General features: G+C 34.4%; 1 protein-coding gene across 1 annotated transcript in view; it reads left to right on the top strand.

The window, feature by feature from the left end:
• Nucleotides 1-7332, top strand: part of PTPN20 (protein tyrosine phosphatase non-receptor type 20) — a 105026-nt gene extending 97694 nt beyond the window's left edge. The window contains exons 10-11 of the mRNA XM_037056654.1: nucleotides 6362-6424; nucleotides 7267-7332. Of these exons, the coding sequence (XP_036912549.1) occupies nucleotides 6362-6424; nucleotides 7267-7332 (129 nt within the window). The remainder of the gene's footprint in view (nucleotides 1-6361; nucleotides 6425-7266) is intronic.
• The last annotated feature ends 5929 nt before the right edge of the window (nucleotides 7333-13261 follow it).

The raw sequence follows: 13261 nt of genomic DNA, 5'->3' as shown, positions 1-13261 counted from the left end.
AAATAAAAAGCTTCTGCCTGGCTAAAGAAAACAGCATTAAAATGAAAAGAAAACCAACTGTATGGGAAAACATATTAGCCAATGATACCTCGGACAAGGGTTTGATCTCCAAATTATATATAAAGAACTCACACGCCTCCACTCCAGGAAGAAAACACAATTAAAAAATGGGCAAAGAACTTGGACAGACACTTCTCTAAGGAGGACATACAGAGGATCCAGAGACACATGAAAAGATGCTCAGCATCACTAGCCATCAGAGAGAAGCAAATTAAAACCACAATGAGATACCACTTCATACCAGTCAGGATGGCCATCATAAACCAATCAACAAACAAGTGTTGGAGAGGTTGTGGAGAAAAAGGAACACTAGTGCACTGTTGGTGGGATTGCAGACTGGTGCAGCCACTGTGAAAAACAGCATGGTATTTCCTCAGAAAACTAAAAATGTAACTGCCTTTTGATCCAGCAATTCCGCTGCTTGGATTATATCCTAAGAACCCTGAAACAGCAATCCATAAGAACCTATGCACCCCAAAGTTCATAGAAGCACAATTTACAATAGCCAAGTGCTGGAAGCAACCTAAGTGCCCATCATTAAATGAATGGATTAAAGAACTATGGTACATTTACACAGTGGAATTCTAAGCAGCAGAAAGAAAGAAAGAGCTCCTACACTTTGCAACAGCATGGATGGAAATGGAGAGCATTATGCTAAGTGAAATAAGCCAGGCGGTAAGGTACAAATACTATATAATATCACCTTTAAGTGGAAGGTGAGATTATAAAACAAAACTAATAAGCAAGCAAAATATAACCAAAGACATTGAAATTAAGAACAATCTGACAGTAACCAGAGGGGAGGTGGGAGGGGTTAATTGGGGGAAATGTGGGAATGGTTTTCAGGAACAACTATAAAGGACACATGGACAAAACCAAGGCAGGGCCAAAGCAGGGGAGGGAGGTGAGGATAGCTGAATTGGGGAGAATGTTGGGGGGTAAATGCAGACAACTGTACTTGAACAACAATACAATAATTTTTTAATTAATTTATTTAATTGTTGTTCAAGTACAGTTTTCTGTCTTTTACTCCCATCCCAGCCCCCTGCCCCCCAGTACTCCCCACCTCCCTCCCATTTACAGGAACTAGTATAAAGGACACATGAAAAATTTACCTATTTTTTTAAAGATTTTATTTATATATCTTTAGAGGGGAAGGGAAGGAGAGAGTGAGAGAAATATCAATATATGGTTGCCTCTGGTGTGTCCCCTGCCAAGAACTGGCCTGCAACCCAGGCATGTGCCCTGACTGGGAATCGAACCGTGATCATGTGGTTCACAGGCCCACGCTCAATCCACTGAGCTACTCCAGCCAGGGGACAATTTACCTATTTTTAACATTGTCTCCCTTCCTTCAGTCCCTTTTTCCATCACTCTGCTGTCAACATTTGTCATCTCTTAATTGGACCATTACAATAACCTCCTGGCTGTTTAACTGCTTCCAGGCCTATTCCCACCTTTGCCATAGCCTTTCTTACAGCCAAAGGATCCATGTAAAATGCAAATCTTACCTCACTAAGCCTTAATTAAGTTCTTTAATAATTCTCTTTGCCTAAAGAATAAAAACTCTACTTTCTGGCACAGCATGTAGAAATCTCCCTCGATGGCTTCTATGGCTTCATTTTCCTTTGTATACGTTTGTATTTTCCTAAACACTGTCGTGTTTTCACAGCACTGAATCCTGCTTGTGCAGTTTTCTTTTTTTTAATTTAATTATTTTTCAAGTACAGTTTTTTATTACTCAAATAATTTTTTAAAGATCTGTTTTATTTATTTTTCAATTCTGATTGCTAATTTAATTATTCCAATTCTATTTCAAATAACCATAATGAAAGTTGACATTCTTCAGTTGTTTTTTATTTTAAAAAGAAAGTTTTCATTGGTTCACAATTGAGTGCATAGCTATTGGCGAGGTTGTCATATATACTGTCTGTCAAGCTGAGATTGTTTCCTTCTATAAGCCTTTGAAATGTTTTTATCAGTAATGCATGTAGTGTTCTATTTCTATTCCTGTATCTCTTGAATATTCATTCATATTTTCATTGATGAATCACATCAATTGTTTTCTAGATGTTGAGCCATTCTCACATCACTGGTATATTTACACTTGATCAGAGTGTATAATCATTTTAATATGTTGTTCAATTTGTTTTGGTACTATTTTGTTGAGAATTTCAGTGTGTACATTTATCAAGAATATAGGCCTGTAAGTCTCTCTCTCTCTCTCTCTCTCTGCAGTCTCTTGCATTAGTTTGGGTGTCAAAGTAATGCTGGCCTCATAAAATAAATTCATAAGTAAACTTCAATCTATGGATTAGTTGAGATGGATAGGTACTACTAATTTTTTAAATATTTCTTAGAATTCTCCTGTAAATCTATCTAGGCCTAGGTTTTTTATGGGGTGTTTTAATTACCGATTCAAATTTATTGATAGTAATTGGTTTGTTCAAATAATGTGATTTGTCATGATTTAACCTTCAAATGGAATATGATTAAAATTTTTCATTTCATTAAATGGTAAAATTTGTTGTAAAAATAATGGCTATAAAACTCAATATGTGAGGAATCATAATGCCAGGCAAAAATTAACATGAACTTTTTGGGTCTTCATTTCTCTGCAGTTACAGCTGTAATCATTTGGTAACAAGACAGCCCAATGAAGCTTGTTTTACCAACAGTAAATTGAGGTTAAATAAATATAAATTTATTTCTACAATTTTTCTAATTTTAAATTACAAATTTAAAAACAGGCTTTCAAAGAAGCAATGGTTTTATTTTAAAATTCAGTGAAGTTTTATTTTATCAATACTTCCTTTGGTGGATCATACTTTTGGTGTAAAGTGTCAGTATTCATCAGCCGAAATCGCAAAGAATTTTTCCTCTACCATTTTCTGAAAGTTGTGAAGTTTTATGTTCTGTTGTTTCCTTCTATAAGCCTTTTACATTTAAGTGCATAATTTACTTTGGGTTAATTTTTGTATAAAGTGTGAGGTTTAGGTCAAGGTTGACTTTTCTTTATTTATTCCTTTCACCCTTCCTTCCTCCCTTCCTTCCTCCCTTCCTTCCTCCCTCCCTCCCTCCCTTCCTTCCATCCTTCCTTCCTTCCTTCCTTCCTTCCTTCCTTCCTTCCTTCCGATGTTCAATTGCTCCAGCACAATTTGTTGAAAAGACTGTTGTTCCTTCATTGAATTGCTTTTGTATATTTGTCGGAAGTCATTGGGCATGTCTGTATGGGACTAGTTATGGTTCTGTAATCTGTTCAATTAATCTGTATGTCTGTTCTTTTGCCAGTACTACACTTTGCATTACTGTAGTTACATAGTAAGCCCTTATATTACGTAGAGCAATTCCTCACACATTCTTCTTCTTTTTTGAAATTGTTTTGATGATTATAGGGTCTGTGCCTTCCCACATAAACTTTAGAATTAGCTTGTCTCTGTCTACAAAAGAAAACTTACTGGGATTTTTATAGGAATTGATTAAAATCTAGATCAATTTAGGGAGAATTGACATCTTTACTATGTTGAATTTTTTAATCCATGAATATGATATGTCTCTCCATTTATTTAGGTCTTTTTTTATTTCTCTCATTAGCATTTTGTAATGTTCAGCATACAGATCCTGTACATGCTTTGTTAAACTTATTTCATTTCCTCTCAGATTTTATTTATTTATTTTTAGAGAGAGGTGAAGGTAGGAAGAAAGAGAGGGAGAGAAACATCAATGTGTGGTTGCTTCTTGCATGCCCCCTACTGGGGACTGGTACAACCCAGGCAGGTACCCTGACTGGGAATCAAACCTGTGACCCTTTGGTTTGCAGGCAGGTACTCAATCCACTGAGCCACACCAGCCAGGGCAACTTATTTCATTTTTCTTTGGAGTGATTGTAAATAGTATTGTGTTTTCACTATCAGTTTCCATATGTTCATTGTTACTATGTAGAGGTGCAGTTTTTATGCGCAGATCTTATATTCTTTGATCTTGTTAAACTCAGTTCTAAGAAGATTTTGTGTTCTTTTTTGTTTTTAGATTTCTTGGCATTTTCTGCATAGACAATCATTCAATACAAAAAATAAGGACAGACTTGTGGCTTCTTTTCCAATCTGTATGCCTCTTATTTCTTTTTCTGGCCTTATTGTGCTACCTAGAACTTCAAGTGCTGTGTTGAATATAGGCGGTGAAAGAACACATTTTGCCATCATTGATATTAGGGGCAAAGAAAATTAAAATTATTTGTTCTGTGAAAGATCCTATGAAGAAGATTGAAAATACAAGCTGCAGATTTGGAAAAACTGTAAGCTGTATATCCACAAAGGTCTTACACCTAGACTATGTAAAGAGCCCTTAAAATACAATTGCAAAAAAAATCAATCCAGTTATAGAGTGGGTAAAAGACATGAAGAGACATTTCACTATAGAAGATATATAGATGACAAGTAAGCACTTGAAAAGATGCTCAGCTTCTTTAGCCTTTAGGAAAATTAAATTAGAACCATGATGATACGTCATTGGACATCTATCAGAAAGGCTAATATGAAAATAATGATATAAAAAATTCTTCAACAAATGCTGGTGAAGATTAAAGACACTGGATTAATCATACATCACTTATGGGAATGTAAAATGGTATATATACCCAATCCAGAAAATAGTGCTACAATTTCTTTAAAAAAGAAAAGTTAATGTACTTGAACAAGAATTAAATAAAAATAAAAATAAAAATAATTAAAAAAAAGAAAAGTTAAACTTAACAGTATAAACACAACAACAGCACTTTGGGGTATTTATCCCAGAGAAACAAAAACTTATATTCATACAAATACTGTACACAAATGTTCACAGCAGATCTATTCATAACAGCCAAAAACTGGAAACAACCTAGATGTCCTTCAACAAGTTGATGGTTAAAATCTGGTACTTATCCCTACCATAGAATAGTATCTAGCAATAAGAAGGAAAGGACTATTAATATATACAACAGTTTTGATGTGTCTCAAGCAATTATGCTGAATGAAAAAAGTCAATTTCAGAAAGTTAGATAGTACCTTATTCCAGCCATGTAATCTTGAAATAAACTATAGAGATAGATAACGTATTACTGTTGCCAAGGGTTTGGGATTGTGGTGGGTGGTTGCCCTAACAGACAGCATAAGGAAGTTTCATGGTATAACAGTTAGGGACCTTGATTGTGGTTTCAGTTACATAAATTTTTACACATGATAACATTGCACAGAATCACACACCCATACAAGTGCACATACTCACAAATGATGGCATGTAAAACAGGCAAACTCTGAATAAGCTTTGTGGATCATACCAGTGTCAATTTCCTGGTTGGGATATTATACTATACTATCCTGGATGGTATAATATGGGGAAACTGTGAGAAGAATACACAGAAGTTCTCTTTCAATTTTTTTTTGCAGTTTACTGTGAATAATTTAATATAAAATTTTTAAAAGCTAAATTAAAATTTTAAATTTTTATAAAAATGATGAGTTATAAAAATAAAGGAATGCTTACATTTTCCCTGATTTTTTATATACTTTGGGGTTATGGTTGACACACCTGAAAATTTTCAGATGTCAGTATAGTCTCACTGGACGTAACTGGTCCTCAGCTTGCACTACATATGATCCTCTAGGCCAGTTCAGCAACACCCTAGCTGGTCTGTGTACTGTTACACTGAGGACACCTCTTGATGCTGTTATCAGTGTCAGATTGCCATGAGAGTTTCTAAAACTTACTACTAGCTTCTGGGCTTATTGTATTGTGGACCAGCAACAGCCTGTTGCAGACCTGCTCTGGCTCAGCGACTACACTGAGTAGAGTAGATCTCTGCACACATGCAGAATCTGGTGTTGAGCCAAATGTTGCTCAGGGTCTCCTTTTGAGTTAAGAAAGCTCTTTTTATGAGAAACAGCTGTACTACTATTGTAGCCAGAAAAAGTCTTCTGTGCTTCCAGACTTTCCCAGAATTGTAATGCTACTTTAAGTTCTTCCTTTGGAGAACAGAAAAGTATACACAGGGGAAAATTTGTTGTTATTTCTTTTGGAGAGCATTTATTGTTATAAATTATTGCTTCCTGCTTTTTCCTGGAAACCCATTTAAACAAGTCTTTCTTATCCATTATACTAGGTTAAAAATAGTATATTTTCTTATGACTGAAAATGAGCATGTTCTGATTAAATCTTGACATCTCTTTTACTGGAAAGCAGTATGGAATACTTATTTGGCAATCTGTACATTTATGTTCTCCCCCTATATGGATAATATAAAATCACTATCATCCTGTTGCAGTTCAACATCAGAAATATAGTGGCCCAAATGAGAGAACAGCGTCATGGCATGATTCAAACAAAGGTAAGCTCTCACCTCATAAATTCTAATTTGAAGAATAATGAATATAAAAAGTTAACACTATATATAGCACATTACAATTTATAAATCTCTTTTACCTACATGATTTCATTGGTTTTTACCTTTTGAGGTTGACATTGGTTTTGTTATGATATTACTGACGTAGAACTTTAAGTTCAGAGCAATCCAGTCTATTCCATAAGTTCATTCAGATAGCAAGGAGAGGAGCCAAAACTAAGACTGAAGTCTCTTGATGCCCAAACACAAGCTTTGTCCATAATGCTGTGTTATTTAAGTACCATAATTTATTTTTCATAAATTTGTGGATAGGAATCTTGGGATATTTACCTTTTACTGAAGTATTAATGTCATTGGCATGTCATAAAATGATATCATTTGTCACAGATTAATTATTAATAATTTGGGGGGTAAGAGAATATGGATAATGAAAAATAGGTACCCTTAAATCTTTAGCTTGGGCTGTTTTTAGGCCAATGTTGAATAATATAAAGCATTTTATTTGAATTAGTGGTGTGAGAGACCTGAGGCTATTTCTAAAAAATAAGTTTAAAGTTAAATTTATCCAGACAAAATATAAGAAAATTGAGAGTGAGAGTCAGTTTCCCCTCTATTCAGTTTATCCTTTAGTTCTAGAGCAAGAACTATATTATGATCATTTTATTTTCCTAATATTTAAAAAATGTTTATGCAAATAAATTATTAGTTAAATGTTTGCTCTTTTAGGAACTTTCTTTGTGGTTAAAAATTACAAATGTGTTCTCTGAAAGTGGATATTGGTATTCAGTTACTTAACATTCTGTTGTTTTTCATATACATGTATGTAGGAGCAGTATTACTTTTGTTATAAAATTGTGCTTGAAGTTCTTCAGAAGCTTGTGACTTTCCATTAAGAAATACTTCTGTTGCCTCAAACTTGAAATCACCAAGTGGCTTGGAGCTTCCTCATAAAGAATATGTTCAAGCTGTACTGACTGGCTTTGCTTATGCCTATAATGTGCTTTCTTGGTATATCATTTAATTTTCTTTCTGACAACTTCCTGAAGGCAGCATCATTTGGTTGGTGGTGAACAGTGTTTACCCACTGATTTTACTTAGATATCAAAATACCCTCCCACATTTTCCTCTCACATTTAAGTAATTTTAAAAAGTTACTTAAAACAACTGCTTGAAGGGATTACAGAGCCCAGTAAAGGACTTAAACTATATTCATTAAGATTTTATTTGGGAAGACAGCTAAAGGGACTGAGGATTTCCAGGACCTTCTAAAGCCCTGATTCTGGCAGTATATGGGGCCAGTAAACTGCAAGATCATTATGACTTCTTACAGGCATTTTCTAGACAGATACTTGTTAATGTGTGCATGTGTTTTTAGCTAGAATCTGTATTTTTAGATAGTATCTGAGTAACTCAGCTGAATAAAGAGCCCTATTAGGATGCTTTATCTTGTTATACAACTTGAATTTCATTTTTCTATTCTTCCATGCTGTCATGGGAGACCTCAGAGGATGAGCTGCTTTTGTTGAGCCACAGGATGAGGACCTATTGGTCTAGAAAGCATTTTATGGGTGGGTAGAGCTCCCCTTGACATCCCATGAGCATACTGGTGAACAATCCAAAACTAAAATAGATGTTTATGTAGAAGGTCCAAGAGGAAATTTTTGCTTGGCTCAATTTCTTTCCTATCCCACCCTAACACTGGAGCGTATTACTCAGACTGCTTTTTTGAAAGCAAGTATTACATTCTACTTGCCTCTTATTTTTTTTTCCTTTAGCTAACCAATAAACTTTGATATAAGTATTATCATGTAATTCTGAATATCTCTTATGCCAGATATATTTTTCAAACTAAGATCTAGATCTATGATACTTATTTTATTCCTTCAGAGTTACATTAAATAATTTATTTTCATTACCTCCAGCCTCTGCTGTAACATTTAGAAGTTGGCTTTGGGAACCAAATCTTGGAAAACCAATTTCATAGTTTAGAAAACAAACACTTCCAAATTCTGTTTTTTGAAAAGATTGTGGCCATTATTACATTTATCTTATTTTAGAACTTTGCCTCATACAATTACAGTGATATTGTTATTGAAGAATTTTTGTGACCATTTAGGCTTGATATAAGCTATAAAGCAATCAATTCTGATCATTGCACAGTGTGATTCAGTGTAGATCAGAATATTCTATGTATTATATTGACAGAATTTCTAACATTAAGCTGTAAATCTTTAATTTTTAAGAGGCTTTGATTGTTCCTATGGCTGAATAAATACTTGAATTGGATGAAGTAAAATTGATAATTTACATTTTAAAAATAATTATATGCCAAAAATGTATTTTATATTAAATAAAATTAATGATTCTACCTATTTACATTGTTCATATAAACAATGGTCTATGCTAAATATTAATTACATTTTGGTGACTGGGCTTTAATATTTATATTCTTAAATTTTTCTCTTTATGTAAAATAGATATAACGGACAACTGTGTTGTTCCTGAGGATCTCATGTTATTATTTAAATGAAAATATTTACTATATATTGCCTATTTTATTTTTATCATCTAGCCCTTAAAATACTCTTGTAGTGTAAAATTCCACAATTTTTTATTGTAAATATGTCTCTTCTTAATGTGTGCCTCATATTTTTTATAGCTGGACTAATTTTAAGTCATTTTGAAGAAATTAAGTAAGTAAATATGGAAATAGTGATTGCATTTTTTAAATTTTATTTTTGGAAAGTGAATTTCAAATTGAAAACTTCTGAGTAATTGAAATACTAAGTTTCTTACAAAAATAAATAAATGTTTGCCTAGAATATGAATATTAAGCTCCCATTGACACCTTTGTTAGTATATGAATTATTAGTTAAGAAAAATTTTAAAAATATTTAAATATAAACACATATGCATTTATTAACTTTGAACTTTAAATTCATATTTTAAAAGTTGTATGTGCTTGACAGAGTCACAGGTTGGATCAAAGGTTTTCAGAAATAAACATTGTAAGTTTCATTCTAATTTAAGTCTTGGTAACTTTCTTTTAACCTTTAACCCTCAATTTGTCTAGAACATTACTAAATTTTCAATTAAGTTTACATTTATATTCAAGAGTCATTTCAGTGATTTTTTTATATTTATTTTTATTTAATTCTTGTTCAAGTACAGTTTTCTGTCTTATATTCCAGGCCGTGCCACCCCGCCCCATGCTCCTCACCTCCCTCCCATTTCTGCCCCCCACCTTAGTTATTGTCCATGTGTCATTTATACTTGTTCATGTGAGTCCATCCCCTTTTCCCCTATGATTCTCTTCCCTCTCCCCTCTGGACCCTGTCAGCCTGCTCCATATTTCAGTGTCACTGGTTATATTTTGCTTGCTGGTTTGTTTTGATGTTTAGATTCCTGTTAACGGTGATATCATATGGTATTTGTCTTTCACCACCTGGCTTATTTCACTCAGCATAATGCTTTCCAGTTCCATCCATTCTGTTGCAAAAGGTAGGAGTTCCTTCTTCCTTTCTGCAGCACAGAATTCCATTGTGCAAATATACCACAGCTTTTTGACCCAGTCATTTACTGATGGGCATCTAGGTTGCTTCCAACTCTTGGCTATCATAAATTGTGCTGCTATGAACATCAGGCTTCATAGGTTTTTTGGATTAGTGTTTCAGGGTTCTTAGGCTATACTCCTAACAGTGGAATTGCTGGGTCAAAAGTCACGTTCATTTTTAGTTTTCTTAGAAAATTCCATACTGTTTTCCATAGTGGTTGTACCAGTCTTCAATCCCACCAACAGTGAACTAGTGTCCCCCTTTCCCCACAACCTCTCCAGCACTTGTTGTTTGTTTCTTTGTTTATGATAGCCATTCTGAATGGTGTAAAGGGGTATCTCATTGTGGTTTTAATTTTCATCTCTCTGATAGCTAGCAATATGGAGCATCTTTTCATGTGTCTCTGGATCCTCTGTATGTCCTCCTTGGAGAAATGTCTGTTCAAGTCCTTTGCCCATTTTTAATTGGGTTGCTAGTCTTCTTTGAGTGGAGTTGAGTGAGTTCTTTGTATATTTTGGAGATTAAACCTTTGAGGTATCATTGACAAATATGTTTTCCCAAACAGTTGCTTCTCTTTTAATCTTGATACTGTTTTCCTTAGCCATGCAGAAGCTTTTAATTTTGAGGAGATCCCATTTGTTTATTCTTTCTTTAACATCTCTTGCTCTAGGGGATGTATCAGTAAAGATATTGCTGCATGGAATATCTGAGATTTTCCTGCCAATGTTCTCCTGTAGGACTTTAATGGTTTCACGGCTTGTATTTAAATCTTTTAACCACCTTGAATTCATTTTGGTGTATGGTGTAAGTTGGTGCTGGAATTTCATTTTTTTTGCATATAGCTGTCCACTTCTCCCAACACCATTTGTTGAAGAGGCTATCTTTGCTCCATTTTATGTTATTTCCCCTTCTGTTGAATATTAATTGACTGTAGAGAGTTGGGTTTATTTCTGGGTTCTCTGTTCTATTCCATTGGTCTATGTGCCTGTTTTTGTGCCAGTACCAGGCTGTTTTGATTACAGTGGCCTTGTAATATAGTTTGATATCAGGTATTGTGATCCCTCCTACTTTGTTCTTCTTTCTCAAAATTGCAGCTGCTATTCAGGGTCGTTTATGATTCCATATAAATTTTTGAAGTGTTTGTTCTATGTCTTTGAAATATGCCATTGGTACTTTAATAGGTATTGCATTGAATCTGTACATTGCTTTGGGTAGTATGGACATATTGATGATGTTAATTCTTCCAATCCATGAACACGGTATACGTCTCCATTTGTTTGTGTCTTCCTTGATTTCTTCCTTCAGTGTTGTGTAGTTTTCTTCATACAGGTCATTTACCTCCTTGGTTAGATTTATTCCCAGATATTTTATTTTTGTTTTTGCTATAACAAATGGGATTTTTTTCCTGATTTCTGCTTCTGCTGTTTCATTGTTGATATACAAAAATGCCTTTGATTTCTGGATATTGACTTTGTATCCCGCAGTTTTTCCAAATTCATTTATTAGTTTGAACAGTTTTTTGGTAGATGCTATAGGCTTTTCCATGTACACTATCATGTCATCTGCAAACAATGCCAGTTTTATTTCCTCTTTTCTGATTTGGATGCCTTTTACTTCCTTTTCTTGTCTGTTCGTTGTGGCTAGAACTTCCAATACTATATTGAATAGAAGTGGTGAAAGTGGGCAACCTTGTCTTGTTCCTGGTCTTAGTGGAAAAGATTTTAGTTTTTGCCCATTGAGAATGCTGTTGGCTGTAGGTCTTTCATATTTGGCCTTTATTATATTGAGGAATGCTCTCTCTATTCCCATCTGTCTGAGTCTCTTTATCATAAATGGGGCTTGTACCTTATCAAAAGCTTTTTCCACATCTATTGATATGATCATGTGGTTTTTGTGTTTGCTTCTGTTTATGTGATGTATTATGTTTACTGATTTTGAATATTGAACCATCCTTGCATCCCTGGGATGAATCCCACTTGGTCATGGTGTATGATCTTTTTGACGTATTGTTGGATGTGATTTGCCAAAATTTTATTGAGGATCTTAGCATCTATGTCCATCAGCAATATTGGCCTGTAGTTTTCTTTCTTTGTTGTGTCTCTAACTGGCTTTGGAATTAGGATGATGCTGGCTTCATAAAAAGAGTTTGGGAGTTTTCTCTCCTTGGATTTTTTGGAATAGTCTATGAAGAATAGGGGTTAGCTCTTCCTTAAAAGCTTTGTAGAATTCTCCTGTGAAACCATGTGGTCAGGGCTTTTGTGTGATGGGAGTTTTTTTATTACAGCTTTAATTTCATGTGCTGTTATTGGCCTATTCAGGATTTCTGCTTCTTTTTCATTGAGTTTTGGAAGATTATATTTTTCTAGCAATTTGTCCATTTCACCTAGGTTTTCAAATTTCTTGGCATACAGTTCTGCATAGTAATTCCTTACAATCCCTTCTATTTCTGTGGTATCAGTTGTAATCTCTCCTCTTTCATTTCTGATTGTGTTTATTTGTGTCCTCTCTCTTCTTTTCTCGATGAGCCTACTTAAAATCTTGTCTATTTTGTTTATCTTTTAAAAAAACCAACTCCTGGATTCACTATTGTTGTTCCTCGAGTTCTTGTAGGCACCTGGTTAAGTTTATTGTTTGAAATGTTTCTATCTTCTTTAGGTAAGCCTGTATTGCTATGAACTTCCCTCTCAGGACTGCCTTCAATGTGTCCCATAAGTTTTGGGTTGTTGTGAGTTCATTTTCATTTGTTTCCAGAAACTTTTTGATTTCTTCCCTAATTTCAATCTTGACCCATTCATTGTTTAATAGCCTACCATTCAGTCTCCATGCTTTGGGGTGTTTTCGGTTTTTTCCTGTGGGGTTGGTTTCCAATTTCAGTCCCTTGTGATCAGAGAAGATGCTTGATATGATTTCTATTTTCCTGAATTTGTTGAGACTCATTTTGCGTCCTATCATGTGGTCTATCTTTGAAAATGTTCCATGTGCATTTGAAAAGAATGTGTATTAGCTTCTTTGGGATGGAGGGCTCTATATATATCAGTTAGGTCCACTTCATCTAGGGTGTTGTTTAATGCTGCAATATCTTTATTGATATTTTGTTTGGAAGATCTGTCCATTTTTGACAGTGGAGTGTTAAAATCCCCTACTATAATTGTGTTGCTGTCAATATCTTTCTTGAGGTCCTCTAGGATTTTCTTTATATATTTGGGTACTCCTGTGTTGGGTGCATACATATTTACGATGTTAATGTCTTCTTTGTGGATTCTTCCCT

The sequence above is a fragment of the Sturnira hondurensis genome, unplaced genomic scaffold (genome assembly GCF_014824575.4).
Source record: "Sturnira hondurensis isolate 20B ecotype Veracruz unplaced genomic scaffold, ASM1482457v3 Scaffold0009125, whole genome shotgun sequence".
In the NCBI taxonomy this organism is placed as follows: domain Eukaryota; kingdom Metazoa; phylum Chordata; class Mammalia; order Chiroptera; family Phyllostomidae; genus Sturnira; species Sturnira hondurensis.
The sequence above is the reverse complement of the archived record's forward strand: the minus strand, read 5'-3'. Positions and strand labels throughout refer to the sequence as shown.